This window comes from Rattus rattus, chromosome 9, assembly GCF_011064425.1.
Source record: "Rattus rattus isolate New Zealand chromosome 9, Rrattus_CSIRO_v1, whole genome shotgun sequence".
NCBI classification, from domain to species: domain Eukaryota; kingdom Metazoa; phylum Chordata; class Mammalia; order Rodentia; family Muridae; genus Rattus; species Rattus rattus.
This window is the reverse complement of record NC_046162.1, coordinates 82,743,987-82,764,769: the sequence shown is the minus strand read 5'-3', so window position 1 is coordinate 82,764,769 and position 20,783 is coordinate 82,743,987. Positions and strand designations below refer to the sequence as shown.

Here is a 20,783-nt window from a genome sequence, read left to right as displayed (position 1 = left end):
AACACTAAAAGCCCGTATGATTTCACAAATAAAACTCTCCTATTCCCGTTATTACAAAGCAAAGAGGCAAAATTGTGGTATCCAGTACAAAAATCCTATCTCAGATAATCTCGGGAAAAAAAGTTATCTCCCTAGACTAGCACCGAACCCGGATCTCGGCCCAAAGAAGCAGTTAGTATTTTATCACGTTTCCTTTTTCATCCTTTGAAAGGAGGAAGGAAAAAAAAGCGAAGGCACGGTTCATCTAAATAGATATGGAGGATCCGTCTAGACACTTTTAACTGTATAAAATGCAGCCCACCGCAGGTTCGCAGAAGCAGAAGCCACACAGCTCCCCTTAGGCTGTTAAACGAATCACCTGCAACTCGGCCGGCCGCACCGAAGTGCTAAAGCTGCCCAGGTTTCCGGAGCAACACCCAGCGTCATCTAGCTCCGCCCCCTACGCCTTTCCCGCCAAAGGCCGTTACCACCGCGGAGCATGTTGGGACACAGTTGCAGGCTAGGTTTCACCCAATCTTTTTAAAGCGCCGAGCTGCTTCCAGAGAGAGTTTACGCCAGAGGAAACCGACTATCCTGGACTCAGCAGGATTGGTAATAACCCCTTTAACCAGAGTATGTGACTTTTCCCAAACGTCTGGCCGCTCCACCAGCCAATCATCCCATAAGCCCAGGCCGCGAGGGACTTTTTCCCCTCCGTGCGGAGGGTGACGTCGCGCGTGCGCGAGCGTACTTCTCAGCACCCGTTACGCTCGTGCGCGTGCGCACTGAAATGGAATAGCCGCTTCCTCCGGCTTCTCTTCCTCCCCCTCCCCCCCATATCAGTGCGCCGAGCTGATAAAGGCGCCATTTTGGACCGGCCGCGGGAGACGTGGTGCCGCTGAGGGCTCGCTCTGCCGTACGCTAGGCTTGGTGGGAAGGCCTCTTTTCGAGTCCGCGCTTTTCGTCGCCGCCATGTCAGGAGGTGGTGTGATTCGTGGCCCGGCAGGGAACAACGACTGCCGCATCTACGTGGGTAACCTACCTCCAGACATCCGAACCAAGGACATTGAGGACGTGTTTTACAAATACGGCGCTATCCGCGACATCGACCTGAAGAACCGCCGCGGGGGACCGCCCTTCGCCTTCGTTGAGTTCGAGGACCCGCGGTGAGGCAGCGTGGGGCTTGCGGCCTTGAGGAGATAGGCTGGAGTAGTTGGGGAAGGCTCCGAGGCCTTAACATAATGGGGGAAGGAGGGGCTCCGAGGCTGGGAGCGAGGCGCTATCGCCCCTGCAGGAGTCGAGTAAGGAGCCGAGTCGGCGCGTTGTCTCCGGTGGCTGACCGCCTCGGACGTCCCCAGAGCCCATGCGCAGCCCCGGAGCGGGAAACTGAGGCGCTGAGGGCTGGCGTGGTGGTCGGGAGTCTGCCCGGCGTGTTTCTGGGTGGGGGAGGGGCCGGTCCTATTATGCAGCGCATGTGGGCTCTGGCACCATGGGTGCGCATGTGCGCTGTCCGCGGGTTCCCGAGTGAGTTAGCTTTGCCAGCGGCTCCCTCCTCATCCCCTTTGCTTTCTGTGATCACACGCAGAGACGCGGAAGATGCGGTGTACGGTCGCGACGGCTACGATTACGACGGCTACCGTCTGCGGGTAGAGTTTCCTCGAAGCGGCCGTGGGACCGGCCGAGGCGGCGGCGGGGGAGGAGGCGGCGGAGCCCCGAGAGGCCGCTATGGCCCGCCATCCAGGCGGTCTGAAAACAGAGTGGTTGTCTCTGGTGAGTTGACTTCGTGCGGGTTAAAATTTTTCCCGCGTGATCGTTTTGAGGTCTGCAAGTTTTCTGTTGTTTTGCTTTAAACACGGGGTCTTAAACTACTTCGGTCTTTCGGGTGAATTTAGTAAATGAAGATTACTGTGGTGGTGATTTACCCAAATTAGGTTGCAGTACTAGCCTATGAAGATCCTTTACAAATAAATTTGGACTCTGGATCTGACTCTTACCAGCTCTTTACCTGGAAACACTTAAGTACAATCATTAAGTATTTTAAACTAATCTTTGTTGTAATGTACTTACACGTTTGATGTGGGACAGGTTAAGTAGTATTAAGTTGGAGGGACTCACTTTTTCAGGACTGCCTCCGAGTGGAAGCTGGCAGGACTTAAAGGATCACATGCGTGAAGCAGGTGATGTATGTTATGCTGATGTTTACCGAGATGGCACTGGTGTCGTGGAGTTTGTACGGAAAGAAGATATGACGTATGCAGTTCGAAAACTGGATAACACTAAGTTTAGATCTCATGAGGTAGGTTATACACTTATTCTTTTTTTTGGCCAGAATTGGATACAGTTTTCTTAACAGTGGAATTTGAAGGTAAGGATACAGGCAAGGGTGTCCGAGTAAATTACCAGAGACCTGGTCTGTCTTTGTATCATTCAGCTTGTCTGAAAGACAGGTAAAAGCTTAGATCTTTCAATGGAAAGTTCTGTCTATCCAATAGGGAGAAACTGCCTACATCCGGGTTAAAGTTGATGGGCCCAGAAGTCCAAGTTATGGAAGATCTCGATCTCGAAGCCGTAGTCGTAGCAGAAGCCGTAGCAGAAGCAACAGCAGGAGTCGCAGTTACTCCCCAAGGAGAAGCAGAGGATCACCACGCTATTCTCCCCGTCATAGCAGATCTCGCTCTCGTACATAAGATGATTGGTGACACTTTTTGTAGAACCCATGTTGTATACAGTTTTCCTTTACTCAGTACAATCTTTTCATTTTTTTTAATTCAAACTGTTTTGTTCAGAATGGGCTAAAGTGTTGAATTGCATTCTTGTGTAATATCCCCTTGCTCCTAACATCTACATTCCCCTCATGTCTTTGGTAACTTGTATTTTAAGTGATGTCATAGACAGGATTGTTTAAATTTAGTTAATTTCCATGCTCTTCAGACTGTGATATTATGTAAATGTCTATTCTGCTCTGGTTTGTGTGAAATGGGATGTTGGGGGTGTTTGTGGTTATCTTACTTGGGGAAGTTCTTATGTTTATCTTGCTTTTCATGTGTCTTTCTGTAGACATATCTGAAGAGATGGATTAAGAATGCTTTGGATTAAGGATTGTGGAGCACATTTCAATCATTTTAGGATTGTCAAAAGGAGGATTGAGGAGGATCAGATCAATAATGGAGGCAATGGTATGACTCCAAGTGCTATTGTCACAGATGAAATTGGCAGTATTGACCTTATACTAAAAGGCGAGGGTTAAAATTTTATCTACCTTAAAAGACTTGCAAACATCTTATGCAGTTATCTTCAGCTACAATTGCTTTGCTTTTTAAAACCTTGGCAATTGTGGCAAAATTGCCCGTTTTGTAACAGTTATTTGCTCCCTTCCCCCCTTTTTGTTTTAATAGGGACTAATGTGGGAAGAATGGCTAATTTGTCACAGTGCTTAGTTACAACTGTTAATGTGTGGCCTGCTGTTGGTGTACATGTGGGTACAGGGTGTCTATTTCCAAACAGAGTATAATATCAATACTGCTAAATCTGCATGTCCTCTGTGTGACTGATAGAGCGTTGTTATTTCATTTTTTAAAGACAAAAATGACAGCAAAATATAGAATTCCAACATATTAATGTAGATAATCTAGTTGGGAATACTTTGTCTCACTTTCCCTTTTAATATTCATAATTGACTCATGTTTAGAACACTTTAATTTACAAGCTAAATTGCAGATGGGAGCAATAGATTTAGTTTAGATTTAGGTGGGTAGTAATACCAGTAAACTTCAATTACATAACTTTGCAACCACAAAACCTGTGATACCTGTACAGTAACAAATGTTGGCATTATCAGTTGAACTGTAAATATAAAGTGCTTCTTCCAGTTAGTCTCTATAGTGATTAAGTTTCTAAAATTTATCTGAACACCATACAGAAAACTTGTTTTGGGGAATTTGATAGTTATTGATGTACATCTGTAAACTGATGACAGACATAACTCATCATTCCCCAGAAACTTTTTTTGGTTACAGTATCTAACATTTTGCCTCCTCTTTTTTGGTTTTGCTGGTTATAAAGGTTTGGATTGGAGAGGGCTCACTGGATCCCAATCCTTGGAGCTGGATCATTGGATTCAAATCATAATGTGGATAGGATAGGGAGGATGAATTACCAGGATTCATGGAGCGGGATCAGATTACCAGGAACATAGGAGTGGATTCCTTCCTGCCCCAACCAAACCGCATTCGTGTGGATTTTTTTTCATTCAACTTAATTGGCTATTCCAAAGAATTTTTTTCCTATTTTTGACGATTGGAGCCCTTAAGATGCACGATGGAATTGTGTTTTGCATTTTTTGGTAAAAGGAGCAAAGCGAGGACCTGGAGATATACGCTGGAGCAATCTCCTTGGAAGGATTCAGCACGAGTAGATGGTAAACATTTAAAGGGGAAAAGGGGGGGTTTGCTTTAAATAGTAAATCAGTAAGTCACTTCTAAATTTAAAGAAAACAAAATTGGAGTTGAAGAATAAGTAGGTTTCCAATTGGCTATTGCCATTTTTCTTTGAAAAAATAAACATTTTTTAAAAAACGATGCATGGTTGTCCTTTTTCCTCTTCATGTAAAATTTTGACTGGGTAACTAGTGTATCAGTTAATTAATTTGATGAGATTCTGATTCTGTTTATGTGTTAGTAAATTAAAGATTCTAATCTAATAAATGATAACTGTCTCTGTTGTGGAAATCTTAAGAGCGTAATAAACCGAGTGTAAGGCAGTTACGATGTAACAATTGTCTAGGGGTAATGGTCTGGAAAGTAATCTTTCATAGTTTGCTAAAGGATGATTCAGAACTTGCTATTTATTTTGGTATTGCTTTAGACAAAAATAGGCCTTTGTACAAAGTTGGTTAATAACTAGTAAATTTTAGCTTTGAGATAGCCATTGAACTCAAATTCAGTAATTAACATTAGCAGAAGTATTAGAATACAATACAGATTTTTTTTTTTTTTGGAATTTTGGACAAATTTAACTGTTTATTGGGTGAATCAATACATTGTAAATCTTTTCAGCCATATACTCTGAGTATTCTGTCCCCAAACTGTTCTGTATTAAGTCAGCAATTATAGTTTAGTCTACTAGTGTATCTCTACTGATAACCCTTGAAGCTGAATCTTCATCTTACTAGGATTGAAGAGTGGAAATTTTATTTAAAATCCCAAGCTTGTGATTTTTCTTCCTGGTTAGAATGAATAAACCACTCTTTCAGTACCACAATAGAAATATCTAGATAAAAGCTATTTTTAACTTTCCTTGAGTTGCAGGCTGAATATGAGATTATTCAGATGTAATGTAAAATTTAGGGGAGACTAGGAGTTTTGTTTTTTTTTTCTTTTTTTTTTCCGGAGCTGGGGACCTAACCCCAGGGCCTTGCGCTTCCTAGGCAAGCGCTCTACCACTGAGCTAAATCCCCAACCTATTAGGAGTTTTGATAGTAAACAAAACAGGTTTCAAGAAATTTGCATGAGATCTCAACCTGTTCATTTTAATGACCCTATAAGCCAATTCTATGATCAAAACTAGGATTTCACTTTAGGTAAAGCAAATTAGTAGACTCATTAAGGTAAAGTTGCTGTGTTACAGAATTCAAAGTATAACTACAGGATGAGGAATTAGCATAGTTAAACATGATATAATTGGAAATTTATAGTGTTTTTAAATACATTGCATGATCAGAGGAAAATGTTCTTTTCCTCCATAGAGCCTCATTCTGCTCTGGTCTAGACTTTCGTAGATGTCAGGCTGGGCTCAAAACTCCAAAAATAAATCCAGTCTTCCAGATTCTGGGATTAGACATGAACCACCACAACCAGCTTGCTAAAATAGTATTTATAAGTTAAATGAGCTAGATAAAAGCAAGTGTGGGTTTATTTTGAATGCTTTGGAAACCAGACCAAGAATGGCCTCTTTTAAGTAGTTCAGCTATAGATTGAAATGTAAAAACAATTTTTGCCTTACGCAGGCTTGTGTTTGAACACTAGAGAGCACAGTGTTTGTAAAGGGTATAGTAGGTTTTAAGACTTAGGAAGTAGGGCTATACCCATACTGACAATTTTTTTTGGAACTACAAATACTACTTTGATTTCCACCCCTCCCCTTCTCTGTTCCCTTAGGATATTGTAGGGAACCTATGATTAGTTTTTCTAACCAAGAAAGCACTTAAATCTCTTTAAGCAAGTACTTTCATAACATCTGATTGAGTAACCCCAACTTGCTGTTCAGCTCATCCTACTGGAGACAAAGGTAAGAAACGTTTTCTGATACCTAGTTTGGGATCTGGATTTTAAGAACTAAAGTTTGTAATGAATAATTATTTGCTCCTGACTTGCAATGTTACTTTCCTCCTCCCAACTTTATATTTTTAATTTTGAGTGTATAAATCTACCCATCTCAATTCTGGAGTTGAATATGATATTCTAAGATCTGTTTTTCTTAGTTTTGTCTGTGACCATGCTTTTGTAGGGCTGGTGCTATTGTCAGCTTTCTGTGGTCAAGGTCAATCAACTTTTGGTGTTTGCCTTTTTTGCTTTGTATATGAAATTTGTAGTGAAATTACAAATGAAATAAATTATATGTATTTAAATAGTATTAAAAGGAGAGAAGTATTAGACTGTTGTAATAACCACTTGTGGCTTATTTCCATCATGATTTGAAGACAGATTGACAACCCACAATACCTGAATACCACAGATTTTTATTGAGCCAATTGAATGTAAAATCTGGCCAGAATAGATGCCTTTATTGTGTAATTCATGTAACAGTCACATAGGCATTGTTGAAGGTGTTTTATATATATAAAGTATATGTGATAAGATCTTCATGTAAAGTCTGAACCACCATGAATCCCAAATACATCTCTAGTTTGGGTGGGCAAGGAGTTGTAGAATTGTACTAGTACTGCAGAGGATTAATGTTGCTGTGTGTAATTTTGGGAGTGAATAAAAAGCTGTTACTTTGGAACCTTTATTGAGACTTAAGTTCTCTATCCTTTTAGACTGAATCAGGTACTAAAAGAAAAGGTGTCACACACAGTATGTTCCACTAGTAAATAGTTAACACTGTAGCAGACTTACTCCATAGAAGATAATACCCACAATACATAGTGTAGTACTTTTTGAGGTAGGTGTTTTGATGTCAGGTTTATATTTTTTTTTCTCTTCAAGATGGTGTGTCTAATATCCCTGGCTGACCTCCAGTTCTTAGAACTGCCTGCCTCTACCTCCTGAGTGCTAGGATTATAAACATGCACTGCCAACCAGCTTTTTAAAGACTTAAAAAAACTTAAAACGAGTGTTTTGCAAGAGTGGTGGGTGTGGGTGTGAGGGTGGGGGGGAGGGATAGAGAGTGCACCACACGTTTTGAATAGCAAGGAAGAACAGTTGTTCCCCACTCCCCCAGAACTGGAGGCTGGACAGTTGTGAGCTGCTGAGTGCTGGGAATCAAAACAGGGTCCTCTGGAAAAGCAATGAGTGCTCCTAACAGGTGCTCCAACTCTACACCCTGCTTTCTATTTTCAAGGAACCTTGCCCATTATGGTTCTGTGAGAAAGATTAGAGTTGGAATAGTAAAAGTTTGATTATTGAAGAAATAGTGAATGGTGAATTTTTATTTTATTTATTTACCTTAGAGCAAAGATGTTAATATGCTTTGCTGGTTTGAATGCTTGCTGGTTTTTTATTTAGAAAGCTTTGACAGAATTTGGTTGTGCTTGTAGTGATCAAAGGAAGGGTATTGTCTTGTTGCTTCATAGAAATAAGATAGAAGAGGTAAAATAGATATCCTGTGTAGTTGATTCAGAGAGAGGGGAATAGTACTTTATATTGTGTGATTAGTTGAATTTAGGTCCTCAGTGCTTTATCACTGTGCTGCAACTTCAAACTTAAAATACAGCATTGCATAGTGTCAGTGGGTTACAGGAAAGAAGTAATGCATGCCTTTTTTGTGAGGTTCCCATTTAGGTATACAGTAACTAAGCTATAAACAGGAAGTGGTTCTACAAATAGAGAGACTTAAAGTATATGAAAAACTAGTGTCTGTCACCTGGTTTTCTAGTGTTTTTAAGTGATAGGGAAAACAGTTGGCCACAAGAGGGAGCTCTCACAAAACCCACCCAGGAAATAAGTTCTACTATAGTGCCATTTACGGATATTTGATCACTTACACTGTTGGATGGTTTGGGTGAGTTTTCTGCCTGTAATCATGAGCAGGGCCCTTTTCTGGGTCCATGTAGGTTTTCAATAGTGGTTACCTTAAAAGGTACTTTCCCTTTATATAAATTAAATGTAATAAGAGGCAGTGAGTATTTTAGAGCTTTTTCTCTCTGGCAGGTTTAGGAATGACGTTTCAGTAGTGCTAATGAACTTTTTTTTTTTTTTTTTTTTTTTTTTTTTGGGGTGCTGGGGGCCCGAACCCCGGGCCTTTCGCTTTCCTGGGAAAGCCCCTCCCCCTGAGCTCAATCCCCCACCCCGCACAATGAACTTTTTTTTTTTTTTTTTTTTTTTTTTTTTTTTTTTTTAGGCAAGCAAGCGCTCTACCACTGAGCTAAATCCCCAACCAGCTAATGAACTTTTAAAGATAATGTGTACCCAAGTCCTGACAGGTTAGCTACGTATAGGCAGTATGCAATGATGAAAAGTAAATACCATTCTTTTGATTACTGAAATTTTAAGAGCTGGAGATTACTGAGAATGAAAGTTTATTACCATTATCTTCTTTGTTTCAATTTTATACTATTGTCACACCTCACTCTGCCAAAATAAAACCCAAAGCCTACAGTTTTAAGGACACAAATTTGCCACTTTTTGAAATGAAATTTGGCTGTAGGAACACCCAAAACTTAACATGTCACTTGGAAACTAGGATGTTATAAGTGGACAGTAAATACCATTTTGCAGTTGAGAAGACATTGATCAGGTTTATATAACAGGTATTTCCCTGCTTATTAAGTTGTGTTGGAGGCAACACGGCTGCAAGTTTGAACTCTTAAATAATGTATGGTTATATACACCAAAAGCCACGGCATTTGGATAAGCTGTAAGATTGCCACTTGAAGGCCAGCTGAGTCCATAGTGAACACATGAAAGGCATTCTGAATCCACACTTTGTAATAATTCTTTTAAGTAAGCCTATACCTTTGTCTTAGGTATATACTGCTCTTTTCCTGTTTACCACTCTAATATCCCTTGATAAACTCCAGCTTCGGTGTTACACAGATGATTCTCTTAGTAAAAGAAGGGCTAGGTTTAGATTACTAAGATGTCAGCCAAGTATTAGAGGACTTAAGAGTTAAGTTGGGGGTTACTTTCAGGCTATAGCAATTAGGGATGAGTTGGTTCAGCAGTCAAAAGGAGACCTGAAAGGGTCTGTGAAATATATATATATATTTCATACATATTATGTATATGTATATATTATATACATACACACATATATACTTATTTTTACATTAGCATGTCACATTTTATCTACAGAGTACTTAGAGTGACATCACACTTTAAGACTAGAAATGTAAAATGTTGAGCTGTACAATAGTCATTGTTAGAAGTAAAGCAAACGGCCTTTTCTTTTTTCCCCCTTCTCTGAAGTTGACAAATAAGTTTCAGAAAGATAATAGCCAAGGTCATCTTTGCCTCAGTGCCATCATGCCTATTGACTTGAACCAGGCTAGTTCTTGGGTTTCATTTGAGATAAGGTCTCACTATGGCTGACCTCAACTTGAAATCATGTGTGAGGATTATACACAGTTGTCTCTTTTAGTTGCTGGAGTTAAGAGAAATTTGTTATGTAAATTTGCCTTACATTTTCACTTGACATTCCAGTACTCTTGTCTGTACCCAGGTCTGTTACTGCTGTATTCTACCTGATTTCGGTGATAAGCCTTCATCCCCCACTATCAAATATGGCCTTCTTTAAACATCACTTCCATAGTCAATCTTTTTAAATATATCTTACCTTTTTTTTGTATGTTGGTGCACATTGTTGCTGTCTTCAGACACAGGGGAAGAGGGCATTGGATCCCATTACAGATGATTGTGGGCCACCATGTGGTTGCTGGGAGTTGAACTCAGGACCTCTGGAAGAGCAGACAGTGCTCTTCACCGCTGAGCCATCTCTCCAGGCCACCATTCCATTTTTTTTTTTCCTTTTTGTAACCATTAAATCATGCCCCTTTGACATGTGGATGCTAACCTTAGGTTTTGCTTTAGTGGGTCACTTATTTCATACATCTTTCCCATTAACTGCTTCTAAACTTTTTCTTGTTATTTTGAAACAAACGTCCGTGTAGCCTTGGCTGTCCTGGAACTCAGCTCTAGATTAGTCTGGACTCCAGATCAAGATCCACCTGCCTCTGCTTCCCAAGTGCTGGGATTTAAATGCTTATGCCACCACTGCCCTGGCTAGTGCCTCAAATCTTAATGGGCCTCATGAGTACATCTCAGGTTATTGCTGATCATTTTATTTTTATGTGCATGGGTGCATTCCTTGCATGCATGTTTCTGCACCACATATGCATTGTCTGTGGAGACCAGGAGAGGGTGTAGGAGAAGCCACTGGGATGAGAGGTACATGTGAGCCTCTATGTGAATGTAGGTAGTGCCAGATAAACTCTGGAAGAGCACAGCACTGTAAACTGCTGATCCATCTCTAGCACTTCTGTAAACACTTAATAACACTTAATGGTACTTACCCCCACCCCAAGATGTATTTTTAAAGGTTTATTTTATATATGTGTGTGTGCGTGTGTGTATACACATATACATACATGAGTTGTTTTTATGAACATGAGAAGAGAGAATCAGGTTCTATTACATATGGTTGTGATTCTGGGAATTGAACTCAGGACCTCTGGAAGAGCAGCCAGTGTTCTTAACTGCTGAGCCACCTCTTCAGCCCCTATTTTATTTAATGTTTTTATATGTTAAATGTTCGTGCCTTGTGGGGTTTTAGTAATTGTATTTTCCAAGAACCAGATACAATGCTGTTGAAGGTTTGAGTTTGACAGGAAATGTTAAAAAGTGGTATAGACATCTTTTTTTTTTTTTTTAAGATTTATTTATTTTATATATGTGAGTGCATTGTTGCTGTCCTCAGACACACCAGAAGAGGGCATCAGATCCCATTACAGATGGTTGTGAGCCACCATGTTGTTGCTGGGAATTGAACTCAGGACCTTTGGAAGAGCAGTCAGTGCTCTTAACCACTGAGCCATCTCTCCAGCCCCCGACATCTTATTTTCTAAGCTGTTAATCAACTGAGATTATATAAAATAATTTTACTGCTAATGTTGGGTCACATATCTCAAAACAAGCCAGGGTTGGTGGTACTCACTAATCCAAGCCTTCCACTATTCCAGAGCCTGAAACAAGAACGACTTGAGGTCAAGGTCATCATGTGCTAGCTAGCTGTACAGTGAGACCCTCTAGTAGGTGGTCTTAATTTGGTAGTATCTGTAATCCCATCACTAGGAAGCTTAGGCAAGACAGACAGCTAGACAGTTTGTTTTTGGGGTATTTGGTTTTTATTTTTTATGTAGTGCTTGTTATACTGGAACTTTGTAGAGCTGGCTGGCCTTGAACTTGAGATCTGCCTGCCTCTGCCTCCCCAGTGCTGGGACCAAAAGCATGTTCCACCATGTCCGGTGACAGCTTATTTTTAAGAAATTGAGGGCATTGTCAAAAAGCTAAGCGGTTCTATTAGTCTCATTTTCTCATTTTTCCCTGACTTTGATTCTTAAAGAGGAAGTCTTGTGAATTTAGTGACCCTCCCTTAGAATCCTTACAGATTCCTCAGTATTTTTCTTTTTGTTGGACTTGAATAGGTATCTTTACAGCAATTCATACTTTAAACATCTAAGGTTCTATTGGGGTTGGAAAACTCTTACTTGAGGATCCTGGCACTAGTCTTCAGGCTAATAGAACAAAGAACAAATTTGGCAGTCAACTTAAAGCCACACAACCCAAAATACAGATATTTAACTCCTCATACTCAAATCTCCACAGCAGCCCATTCCTTTAACTTAAACATCTGACTGGAAACATCAAACTTCCATCTGACTGGAAAGATGGCCCAATGGTCAAGAGCACTTCATGCCCTTCCAGAGGACCTGCATCTGCCTGTTACTCAACCTCCAGGAGATCGGAGATCCTCTTATGGCATACACATAAAAGCAAATCTTTAAACAATTCAAATGAAACCACAACTAACTCAGGTGTGGTGGTAGTGGTAGATGAGATGGTTCTTTGAGCTCCAAACAGGCTAGACTGCGTAGTGAAGTTCAAGATAGCTGGAGCTTACACAGTGAGCCTCTAAAATAAGTCACTATCCCTGGATTAGTTAATAGCTGAAGAACTAAAGGCATTTCTGCCTTTTGCCTGTTTAATTATGTCACATGTATTCATTAAAGACATTTTCTTTAGATTACTCTAGTTTTCATGTGATTTGCTCTTTGCCAGCTATGTGGCTCTTGGAAGCCTGTTTTGGGCGTCTCTTTAAAATATTATGTATGTCAATGTTTTCCCTCTATGCATGTATATGTGTCACATGCATGCTTGCTGGAATCCTTGGAACTGGTGATCCTGTCCTAGAGTCATGGATGGTTTTGAGTAAGACCTATTTTTAAAATTTTCTGCATTTCTTCTAAGATGCCCAGTTAAACCAGTATGCACAACAGAGTAAATATGGATATATTTGCAAAATCTGAGGCAGATGGTGTGCTTAGTTTAGATCTGAGATGCCTGTCTCCTCTGATCAGAATGGGCTTGTTTCCAGAGTAGTAGCCTCAGGTTCATGTTCTGTCTTCAATAGGAAAATGGATAAGATGGATAAATGATGTTCATTGTGGCTGGTTTTTATTTTGATTCTAGACAGGGTATCACAACACAGTTTAAATCTGACCTTAACCCCAGCTCCGAAAAAAAAAAAGAGAAGAAAAAAAATCTCTAAATCTGACCTTAAACTCTGATCTACCTACATGCATGTCCAAAATGCTAGGAATATAAGGCATGTATAGTCAAATCTGGATTTGATGGCTCTTAAAGTAATGACTAACTTTTTTTTTATTTCATTTAAATACTGTCTAACTTCATTTTGGAGTTTGAAGAAACGTTCAGAGATATTAAAGATGGTAGGGCCAAAACATTAATCCAGGTCTTCTGCTTACTGCAAACCCTAGCTCTCTCTTTCTAGGTTTCTCTCTCTCCCTTTTTCCCTCCCAGTCTCCCTCCTCTTTTCTTGACCTCCCTTCCAATTGGGAGTTTTTTCAGAAGTAACTAAAGTGAATACCACCTGTAATATCTACTTAATGCCACCAGGGTGTCCCATGGTGCTGTGATCTTGAGTTCTCAACCCTGGCCTTGGCCCAGAGCCCAGCTTTAAGACAGTGAAATGCTTGACTTCCTGGCTTTACAGTTGCAGTGCACAGACAGCTCAGCTCAGGAAAACCTTTGCCCTTTTTTTGGCCCCATGGAAGGACAACAGGTCATTCAGAGGTTGGACTTAGCCAGCCTGAGTAACTAGGCAGCAGCCTATAAAAGCAGTAGGATGCCAAAGAACCTGCCAATGGTAAATGTCAACAGATCCCTGCTTGGTGATTTTGTTTTTGTGATAGGGTCTTCTGCTGTCTAGCTTGATCTCAAATTTGCTCTGTAGTTGAAAATGAGGATTACAGGGACTAGAGACTGCCACGCCCACCTCGTTTGTGTGGTATTGGGAGTGGAACCAGGTCTCTTAGTGTTAGGCAAGCAAACATTCTACCGACTGAGCTACATCCCCAGCTTCTACCTTGGTTGAATATGCACTAAAGTTTATATTGGTAAATAGAGCTACAAAAGCAAACTCGAGGTGTTAATTTTTTTAAATTGTTCTGTTTTTATTTGGTTTGGATTTTTTTGAGACAAGGTTTCTCTGTAGCCCTGACTGTCCTGGACCTAGCTCTGTAGACCAGTCTGGCCTCTTAAGTTACAAAGACCTGTCTGCCTCTGCAAGTGCTGAGATTGGAGGCCTGTGCCACCATTGCCTGTCCCAAAATTGAATTGTTATGATTTGAGATATGTGAGTTTTTAAGTTGGTACGCTGAACTTGCCAATTTTCAGAATGCAGTCAAAATTCTACAGCCTACAACTGATTAAAATAAATGTCAACTGGGAAGGTTGTCCTTGAGATGCCCTGACTAACCTTTCAAAATGTTCAATGCATTTTTCTATTTTGAATTCTGATCATGGCCTGATTGGGGACTATGTCTAAACAATTTCTTTTTAAATGATACCTTGAGGGCTGAGTGACTCTTCAAGCTGCTGGGAGAGACTGTATGGAGTATACTGCTGTTGTGAAATACTGGATTTATGATGTCACTTTCCCTTTCTTCTTGTGTTTCCATCCCAAAACATTTCAACACATTGTTAGGTTTTTGATTTTGTTTAAAAATTTTACTTGATTTTATGTGTGTGGATACTTTGCCTGCTTGTATGTCTGCACTGTGTAAGTGCCTGGTGGCTGAAGAGACCAGAGTGTCTGTCGTATCCCCTGCAATTGGGTGCTTGGAATTGAACCTCAGTCCTCTGAAGAGCAGCCAGTGCTCTTAGCTGCTGAGCCATCTCTCCAGCCCATTTTAAATTTTTTATTATATTTATATGTACCATAGTGTAAATATGGGAAGTCAGAGGACAACTTATCGGGAGTTTTCTCCTCCATTCTTAAAGGGAGTTTTAGGGATTAGACTCAGATTGTCATACTTGGCGACAGTACCTTTACCCACTGAGCCATCTCACACACACATCCACCCTTTTTTCAATTCTGGGGATCAAGCAAAATTCCGAGTATCTATGCTAAACAAGTGTTGGATATCTCCCCAGCTATGAACTTTCCATCTTACCATTGGTCAGGTTAGCTTGAATTTTCACAGTTGCTCTTCTCTGAGAGACTAGTCAGATCAGATCATATGTTGTAGTACTTTTTGGTTTTGTTTGCTTTTTAAGACTGGGTCTATTGTACAGTCCTGCCTGTCCTGGAACTCACTGTGTAGACCTGGCTGACTTCAGACTCGCAGAAATCTGTCTGCCTTTGCTTCCCAAGTGCTGGGATTAAATGCATGTGCTACCATGCCTGGCTTACATAGAGTTTTTTTTTTTTTCCTTTTTCTTTTTTTGGAGCTGGGGACCGAACCCAGGGCCTTGCGCTTCCTAGGCAAGCGCTCTACCACTGAGCTAAATCCCCAACACCCTTACGTAGAGTTTTTAAGAGAGCAGGGTAATTGTTTCATTGAAATGGAGTTGTGTATTGAACATATATGGGGGATTTCTCAGGTGTTAACATTAGTTGTATTAAGTATACCTATATAGGTGGCCATAGACAAATTTCTACAAGTTACCAGTTCTAATATATCAGAATCACTAAGGGGTGTTTTCTATTCCAGACTATATGTAGTTTAATAAATTGATCTGAAATAATTTTCATATAAGGAACATAGCTACATTGTGACATTCTTATCTAAAGTGAATACCAAAAACAAAGCGAAACAAAACAACCCAGCAGAAATAATGTGTATTACAAACTTAGCAGTGGGCTTTTATACCTAACGTACAGGAAGTGTTTGCACTGTTTTCGGTTGACCACCATCTGTTCCCTGTGCTTTCAGTACTGAAGTTGGGGAGAAAGTGAAAGGAGAGGTGGGAAGGAAAAGGAAGTTGGGGAAAAAGGAAACAGCTGGAAGGTAAGGAAGGCCTTTCATAGGTTATAAAACAAAAGCAGAGGGCTGAATCAAGCCCTGAGAGTAGATAGCTAACTTCTGTCACTTGAGTAGAATCTTAAATACTTTGAGACAGTAGGTACTTCAAGAGAAATAGTCTCTGTGTACCATAGTAGCATAGTTCATAGAGTCAAAAGCTATCCTGTGGTGGCCTAGAATTTCTTCAGATTTAGCAGAGAGCCTGCTGCTAATGTGCACAAAAAGGTTAAAATATTTTGACAACAGCAGGTACATATTTACAATTTAAAGTAAATGGGGGGAGGATGCTGAGTACAGCTTCTGTCACTGTGTAGCAGTGACTACTGCACCTGCCCTTTCATATCATTTATGACTGAATTGGATAACAAAATGTAGTAGCTTGTAATTCAGAGATTCATGGTTGAGAAACTTTTTTTTTTTTAGGATTTATTTTTATGAGCACTCTATCTGCATGTATGCCTGCATGCCAGAAGAGGGCATCAGGTCCCAGTATGGTTGTCAACTACCACGTAGTTACTGAAAACTGAACTCAGGACCTTTGGAAGAACAATGCCTTGAGCTACCTCTCCAGCCCCAGAAGCATTCTTGAATAGAGTTAGCTGAGCCAGATCTTAGGTTTACCCAGTCTTCTGTTGTCAGTTGGCTTGTTTTCTAGACCAGAATAGCCTTTCAGATCCTAATCTGACTAGTCTTCTGATGTCACATTCACTTCTTTAACCCAGAGAGAGAACTTGCATAGGTTCCTCAACACTCGTTTTGTGATTCCTTGTTCTTTCACTATCAAAAATTGAGGGACAACCCACCTCAGCAGACTGAAATCTAATTGGCCCAGCAGAAGAGAAACTGAAGAGAAGTGTTTCTGTTGAAGTAAAGGTTGTTCACAAAAAGCTTGATTTTGTTCCACTTTTATAGAAACATTCGGAGAGTCATTACAATTAGTGAATAGCATTTTTAGATTGGTGGCACAAAACTGATTATTTTCACTTTATTCTCAATATATTTGTTGTAGAAGCAATAGCCACTAAGAAGGGTTCCATCTCTAAGCAACTTTGAAGGTTTTGATGACAACTGAGGGTAAGCATTGTGGTTTAATCAGGCCCACCAGTTTAGTTTATAGGACTGTTAAGTCATCCATTGCACTAGGGACCTGGGGCATCTAAGGGCAGTGAGGAACAGGTGTCCAAAGGAGAAATGTTGGTGCCTGAATGTGTTTTCCAGATGTATTGAATTTCACTTAGTGTATTTTTGACCTGTCTTAGTTTCTTTCCTGCTGTGGCCTATGCTATTTTGCTTGTGTTCAGTATTCCTTTTTGCTTACTGTTGCTTACTGAGGATTAAATGTAGGACTTATCACCTGCTAGGCAAGTGCTTTTTTAGAGGGTGGAGGGTTAGTTTTTTTTCCTGAGATAGGGTTTCTCTATGTAGCCCTGACTGCCCTGGTACTCACTCTGTAGACTACGCTGGACCCAAACAGAGACTCACCTGCCTCTGCCTCCCGAGCGCTTGTATCAAAGGCTTGCGCCACCACTGCCTAGCTTAGAGAAGAGCTCTACCACTGAGTCATATCTGTAGCCCTTATTTGTTGGACAATGTATCATCCAAGAATAAAATGGAAGCTAGCATTTGACATAAATGCTTTATTGGTGAAATTGGTATATTGTTGACTTAACAAAAAGTTAAGGTGATTTGTTTCTGTGATCTTAGACTCAGTTTTTGAAGTCTTGGGTCATGACCTTTGTAAAAAGTGTTTTAATCAAGTTCTCTCAAATACCAGCTAGACTTTACTAGACATGTGAGTAGATTTATTCCTTGTGACTATTCTAGCTGTAAAGGAACTTAAATAAGTATTCAGGAATAAAGAAATCTTTGTTTTCCTTGCCAGTTAAAACAGACAACTAGCCATGGTACTTTTGATTGGTACCTAGTAGAAGGGGGAGGAGAGTACTTCTGCTGTCCTTCCAGGCAAGTCTTCCCTTGTTTTCTTGTGGGGTGTACTTTCTCCCACAGGTGGATTGAGGCTGATGTTGAGGGTTAACAATTCTTTATGGCCACTATTTTTTGGTACCCCCTCCGTCCATCCCCCCAGCAGCCCTAGCTGAGCTGTACTCACTCTGAAACCCGCCGGGCTAGTCTCAAACACTCAACAATATTCTTTCCTTGGCCTCCCAAGTAGAGTAATTTGTAGGCCTGTGCCGCCACTCTAGACAAATCTGGTTAATGTTATTTGGAGTTTTGTTTTTGTTTTGCTTGCTGTGTAGTTTGAGTGTATGTGTATTCATATGTGTTTCAGCATACACAGGATACTGTCTGACTTGACAATTTGGTTTTTTTCCTCCTTCCCCCTCTCTCCTTCCTTCCTTCCTTTCCTTCCTTCCCTTCCTTCCCTCCCTCCCTTCCTTCCTTTCTTGACTCTACTTCTACTTCTGTCAAGATGATGAGAGAGAACCTGCCCCTTTCAGAGTAAGTTGGAGGACTGATGAATTAGCTCAGAATCTGCATGCTGAGTTTAGTTTTCAGACCCAAATTTAACCACTGAACCAGTAAAAGTACTTACCTAGCACCTGTTAGATTTAGGAGTATTCTAGGAATTTTCTCATACATTTTTCATTTAGTTGAAATGAGGTTGCCCTTGTGGGGATAGGTATTTTGTTCTCATTGTTTAGAACTGGGTAGGTGACAGGTTACACAGCTTCAGGTGAAAGGGGAATCTGAACAGGGTGAATTTGGAAGCTGACTTGTTTGGAATGGATGCAGATACTATTGTTGATCTGTTTGTATGGACACTGAAGAGTTCAGATACTTAGTCTGATCCATTCACTGAAAGCTGATTTTAATACTGTACTGTATGCAGACATTTGTTATCTTGACTGAACTTCAATATAAGGTTTGTGGAAACAGGGCTTTGAAGGAGGACTCATTTTGTTTGTTTAAAAATATTCTGCTAAGGGGTTGGGGATTTAGCTCAGTGGTAGAGCGCTTGCCTAGCAAGCGCAAGGCCCTGGGTTCGGTCCCCAGCTCTGAAAAAAAAAAAAAAATTCTGCTAAAGTTAGACATTCCCATTCTGAGGATGGATTCCTTGATCCTGGTTGGTTTGATTTATTCTGGTAACAGTTGAACCTGGTTGTTTTTGAGTACATATTCCAAACTCTAAGACACTTTTTCTTAATGAAAAATATATAATATTTAAATTCATAAAAATTTTGTTGGAACTGAAGAGATGGATGAGATAGATGGCTTAGTGATTAAGAGTACTGCTCTGGCAGAGGACCTGAATTCAGTTCCCAGCCCTCACATGGCAGCTCACAACTGCAGTCCCTCTTCTGACCTCCTTCAGAATCTCCTTTACACACACACACACACACACACACACACACACACACACACACACACACACCATAATTAAAAGTACAACTTAAACTTTGAAAAGATGGTTAATTTCCTTTTAAGGCAAGATTTGGGGGAACAACCAGGAATTATGATTTTACCTTATGGATAGATGTAATTAGCCATTTCCCCTAAAATCCTAACTCTTCTGTATGACAGCTTAACTGTTTTCACTTGACTTCTACTTCCTCTTTATGGGGAAACCACTACTAAGAGGTGCTGTGAGAAAAACTGCTGGGGAAGGGGTTTCTAGATCCCAAAATAAGTATAAGAGATACCACAGTATTAGCATAAGAGTCATATTATTAGTTTTTATAATTCTGAAGCTTCATTTTGATTACAGTTTGAAAGAGCAGCTAAAGAGAAGTGTCTATACATGGGAGGAGAGCGCAAACATACATAGAGACCTTGAAGGTGAATCTTCTAAGGCAGGGAAGAAGCAGAGACTTCTATCCATTGAATCAAAATGCAAGAACATACCATGTCCAAGGTCAGAGCAAGAACACATTTTGTCTTGTTCCTTGGGTTTGCAACTTTGTTCTCTCCTTAGTTTACATGCATATGTAAACATATGCTTCCTGAAACATCAAATGAGCCTGACAGACACAGGGGATGTGTAGCAATTCAGCTGAAGGATATCAGAAACTCATTTTCTGTCCCTCCTGTCTTAGGCTGACCAGTTCTCTGGTGGTTACTGCTACTGATCCATCCAAACTGCTGGACTTCTTCATACCCAAGGTCTTCAGGCAGTATCTAATGGGAAGTCAACTTAAAGGAACCAGACCATCATTTCCCAGCCCGCCCTTTTATTCTGGTGACTGATGGAAGAGTGGGAGGGAACTATATTTGTTTAATGGTTGGAAAAACATCAAATTACCATACCTCTTCAGTTTCTATTCCCATAGAATTTTGCAACTATTCTATTTGGATATATATATGGAAGTTGAAGATGTCTTTCATTAGAACTGTCTGGAGAGGATAAGAGTCAGTTTGAAATACAGTCTTGAAATGATGTGCCCATCTGAGTTTTTTTTAAAACATTTTATAAAAATACCATAGATGGAGCCTGCCTCCTCATTTCCCCACCACAGATTTCTTGGACTAGATACATGTTTAATAATAGCTTGTCTCTGATATTCACAGTAGCTACCTCTATGTGAGGAAAGGATAGAAAACATTCAAGACATCATACGGGCTTACGATCTACAGATTCCAACCAGTAGCAGTGGCTGACTCCTACACAGAAGACTGGGAACTACAAACAGGCTGGACATGACATCTGACGCTGTCCAACCAGAAGTCTGACTTGTGTGTTGCAGGAATTGAAGAATGTACTAAAAGACTAAAATATTTCGTCTCTCATATTTCTCATTTGTTTTTATTGTTTTTAATTCTGGCGGGAGAGGGGTTTTCAAGTAGAATTTCCTATAATCTGGAAGGATGGGGAAGCACGGTTCCGTCACCCAAGAATAACCCAGTAATGACATCTGAACGCGTGGGAAGTGTTTCCCTCCACACTAGGAGGATCTAAGGCTGTACCCTAGTGGAATTCCCTGCTCAAATTGGAAGACCACGCAAAGGAAGATGGAGATATCAGCAAGAGCACTGAGGGCTTAGCTGGTCAGGAATGAAAATACCCGAGGGTAGGGGACATTAG

At 40.5% G+C, this 20,783-nt stretch overlaps 1 protein-coding gene and 1 long non-coding RNA gene across 6 annotated transcripts; both read left to right on the top strand.

Annotated features, from left to right (window-relative positions):
• Positions 1-515: 515 nt before the first annotated feature.
• Srsf1 (serine and arginine rich splicing factor 1) lies at positions 516-4,556 on the top strand. Of its 3 annotated transcripts, XR_004389160.1 has the most exons (5): positions 516-1,145; positions 1,565-1,749; positions 2,103-2,275; positions 3,037-3,155; positions 4,042-4,556. XR_004389160.1 is itself a non-coding variant. In XM_032914511.1 (4 exons), the coding sequence occupies exons 1-4, from the start codon at positions 952-954 to the stop codon at positions 3,073-3,075; spliced, it is 591 nt and encodes a 196-aa protein (XP_032770402.1). In that variant the 5' UTR covers positions 516-951; the 3' UTR covers positions 3,076-4,556. The 3 variants fall into 3 exon arrangements, 2 of the variants coding, with proteins under 2 accessions (XP_032770402.1, XP_032770401.1); XM_032914511.1 differs by having other exon boundaries at positions 3,037-4,556; XM_032914510.1 differs by having other exon boundaries at positions 2,472-4,556.
• Positions 4,557-5,447: 891 nt separating this feature from the next.
• LOC116910589 lies at positions 5,448-20,486 on the top strand. Of its 3 annotated transcripts, XR_004389162.1 has the most exons (5): positions 16,687-16,816; positions 18,174-18,202; positions 19,470-19,616; positions 19,798-19,940; positions 20,270-20,486. It is a non-coding gene; the product is annotated as an uncharacterized LOC116910589 (long non-coding RNA). The 3 variants fall into 3 exon arrangements; XR_004389163.1 differs by lacking the exons at positions 16,687-16,816; positions 18,174-18,202 and adding an exon at positions 5,448-6,264; XR_004389161.1 differs by lacking the exon at positions 19,470-19,616.
• Positions 20,487-20,783: the final 297 nt, after the last annotated feature.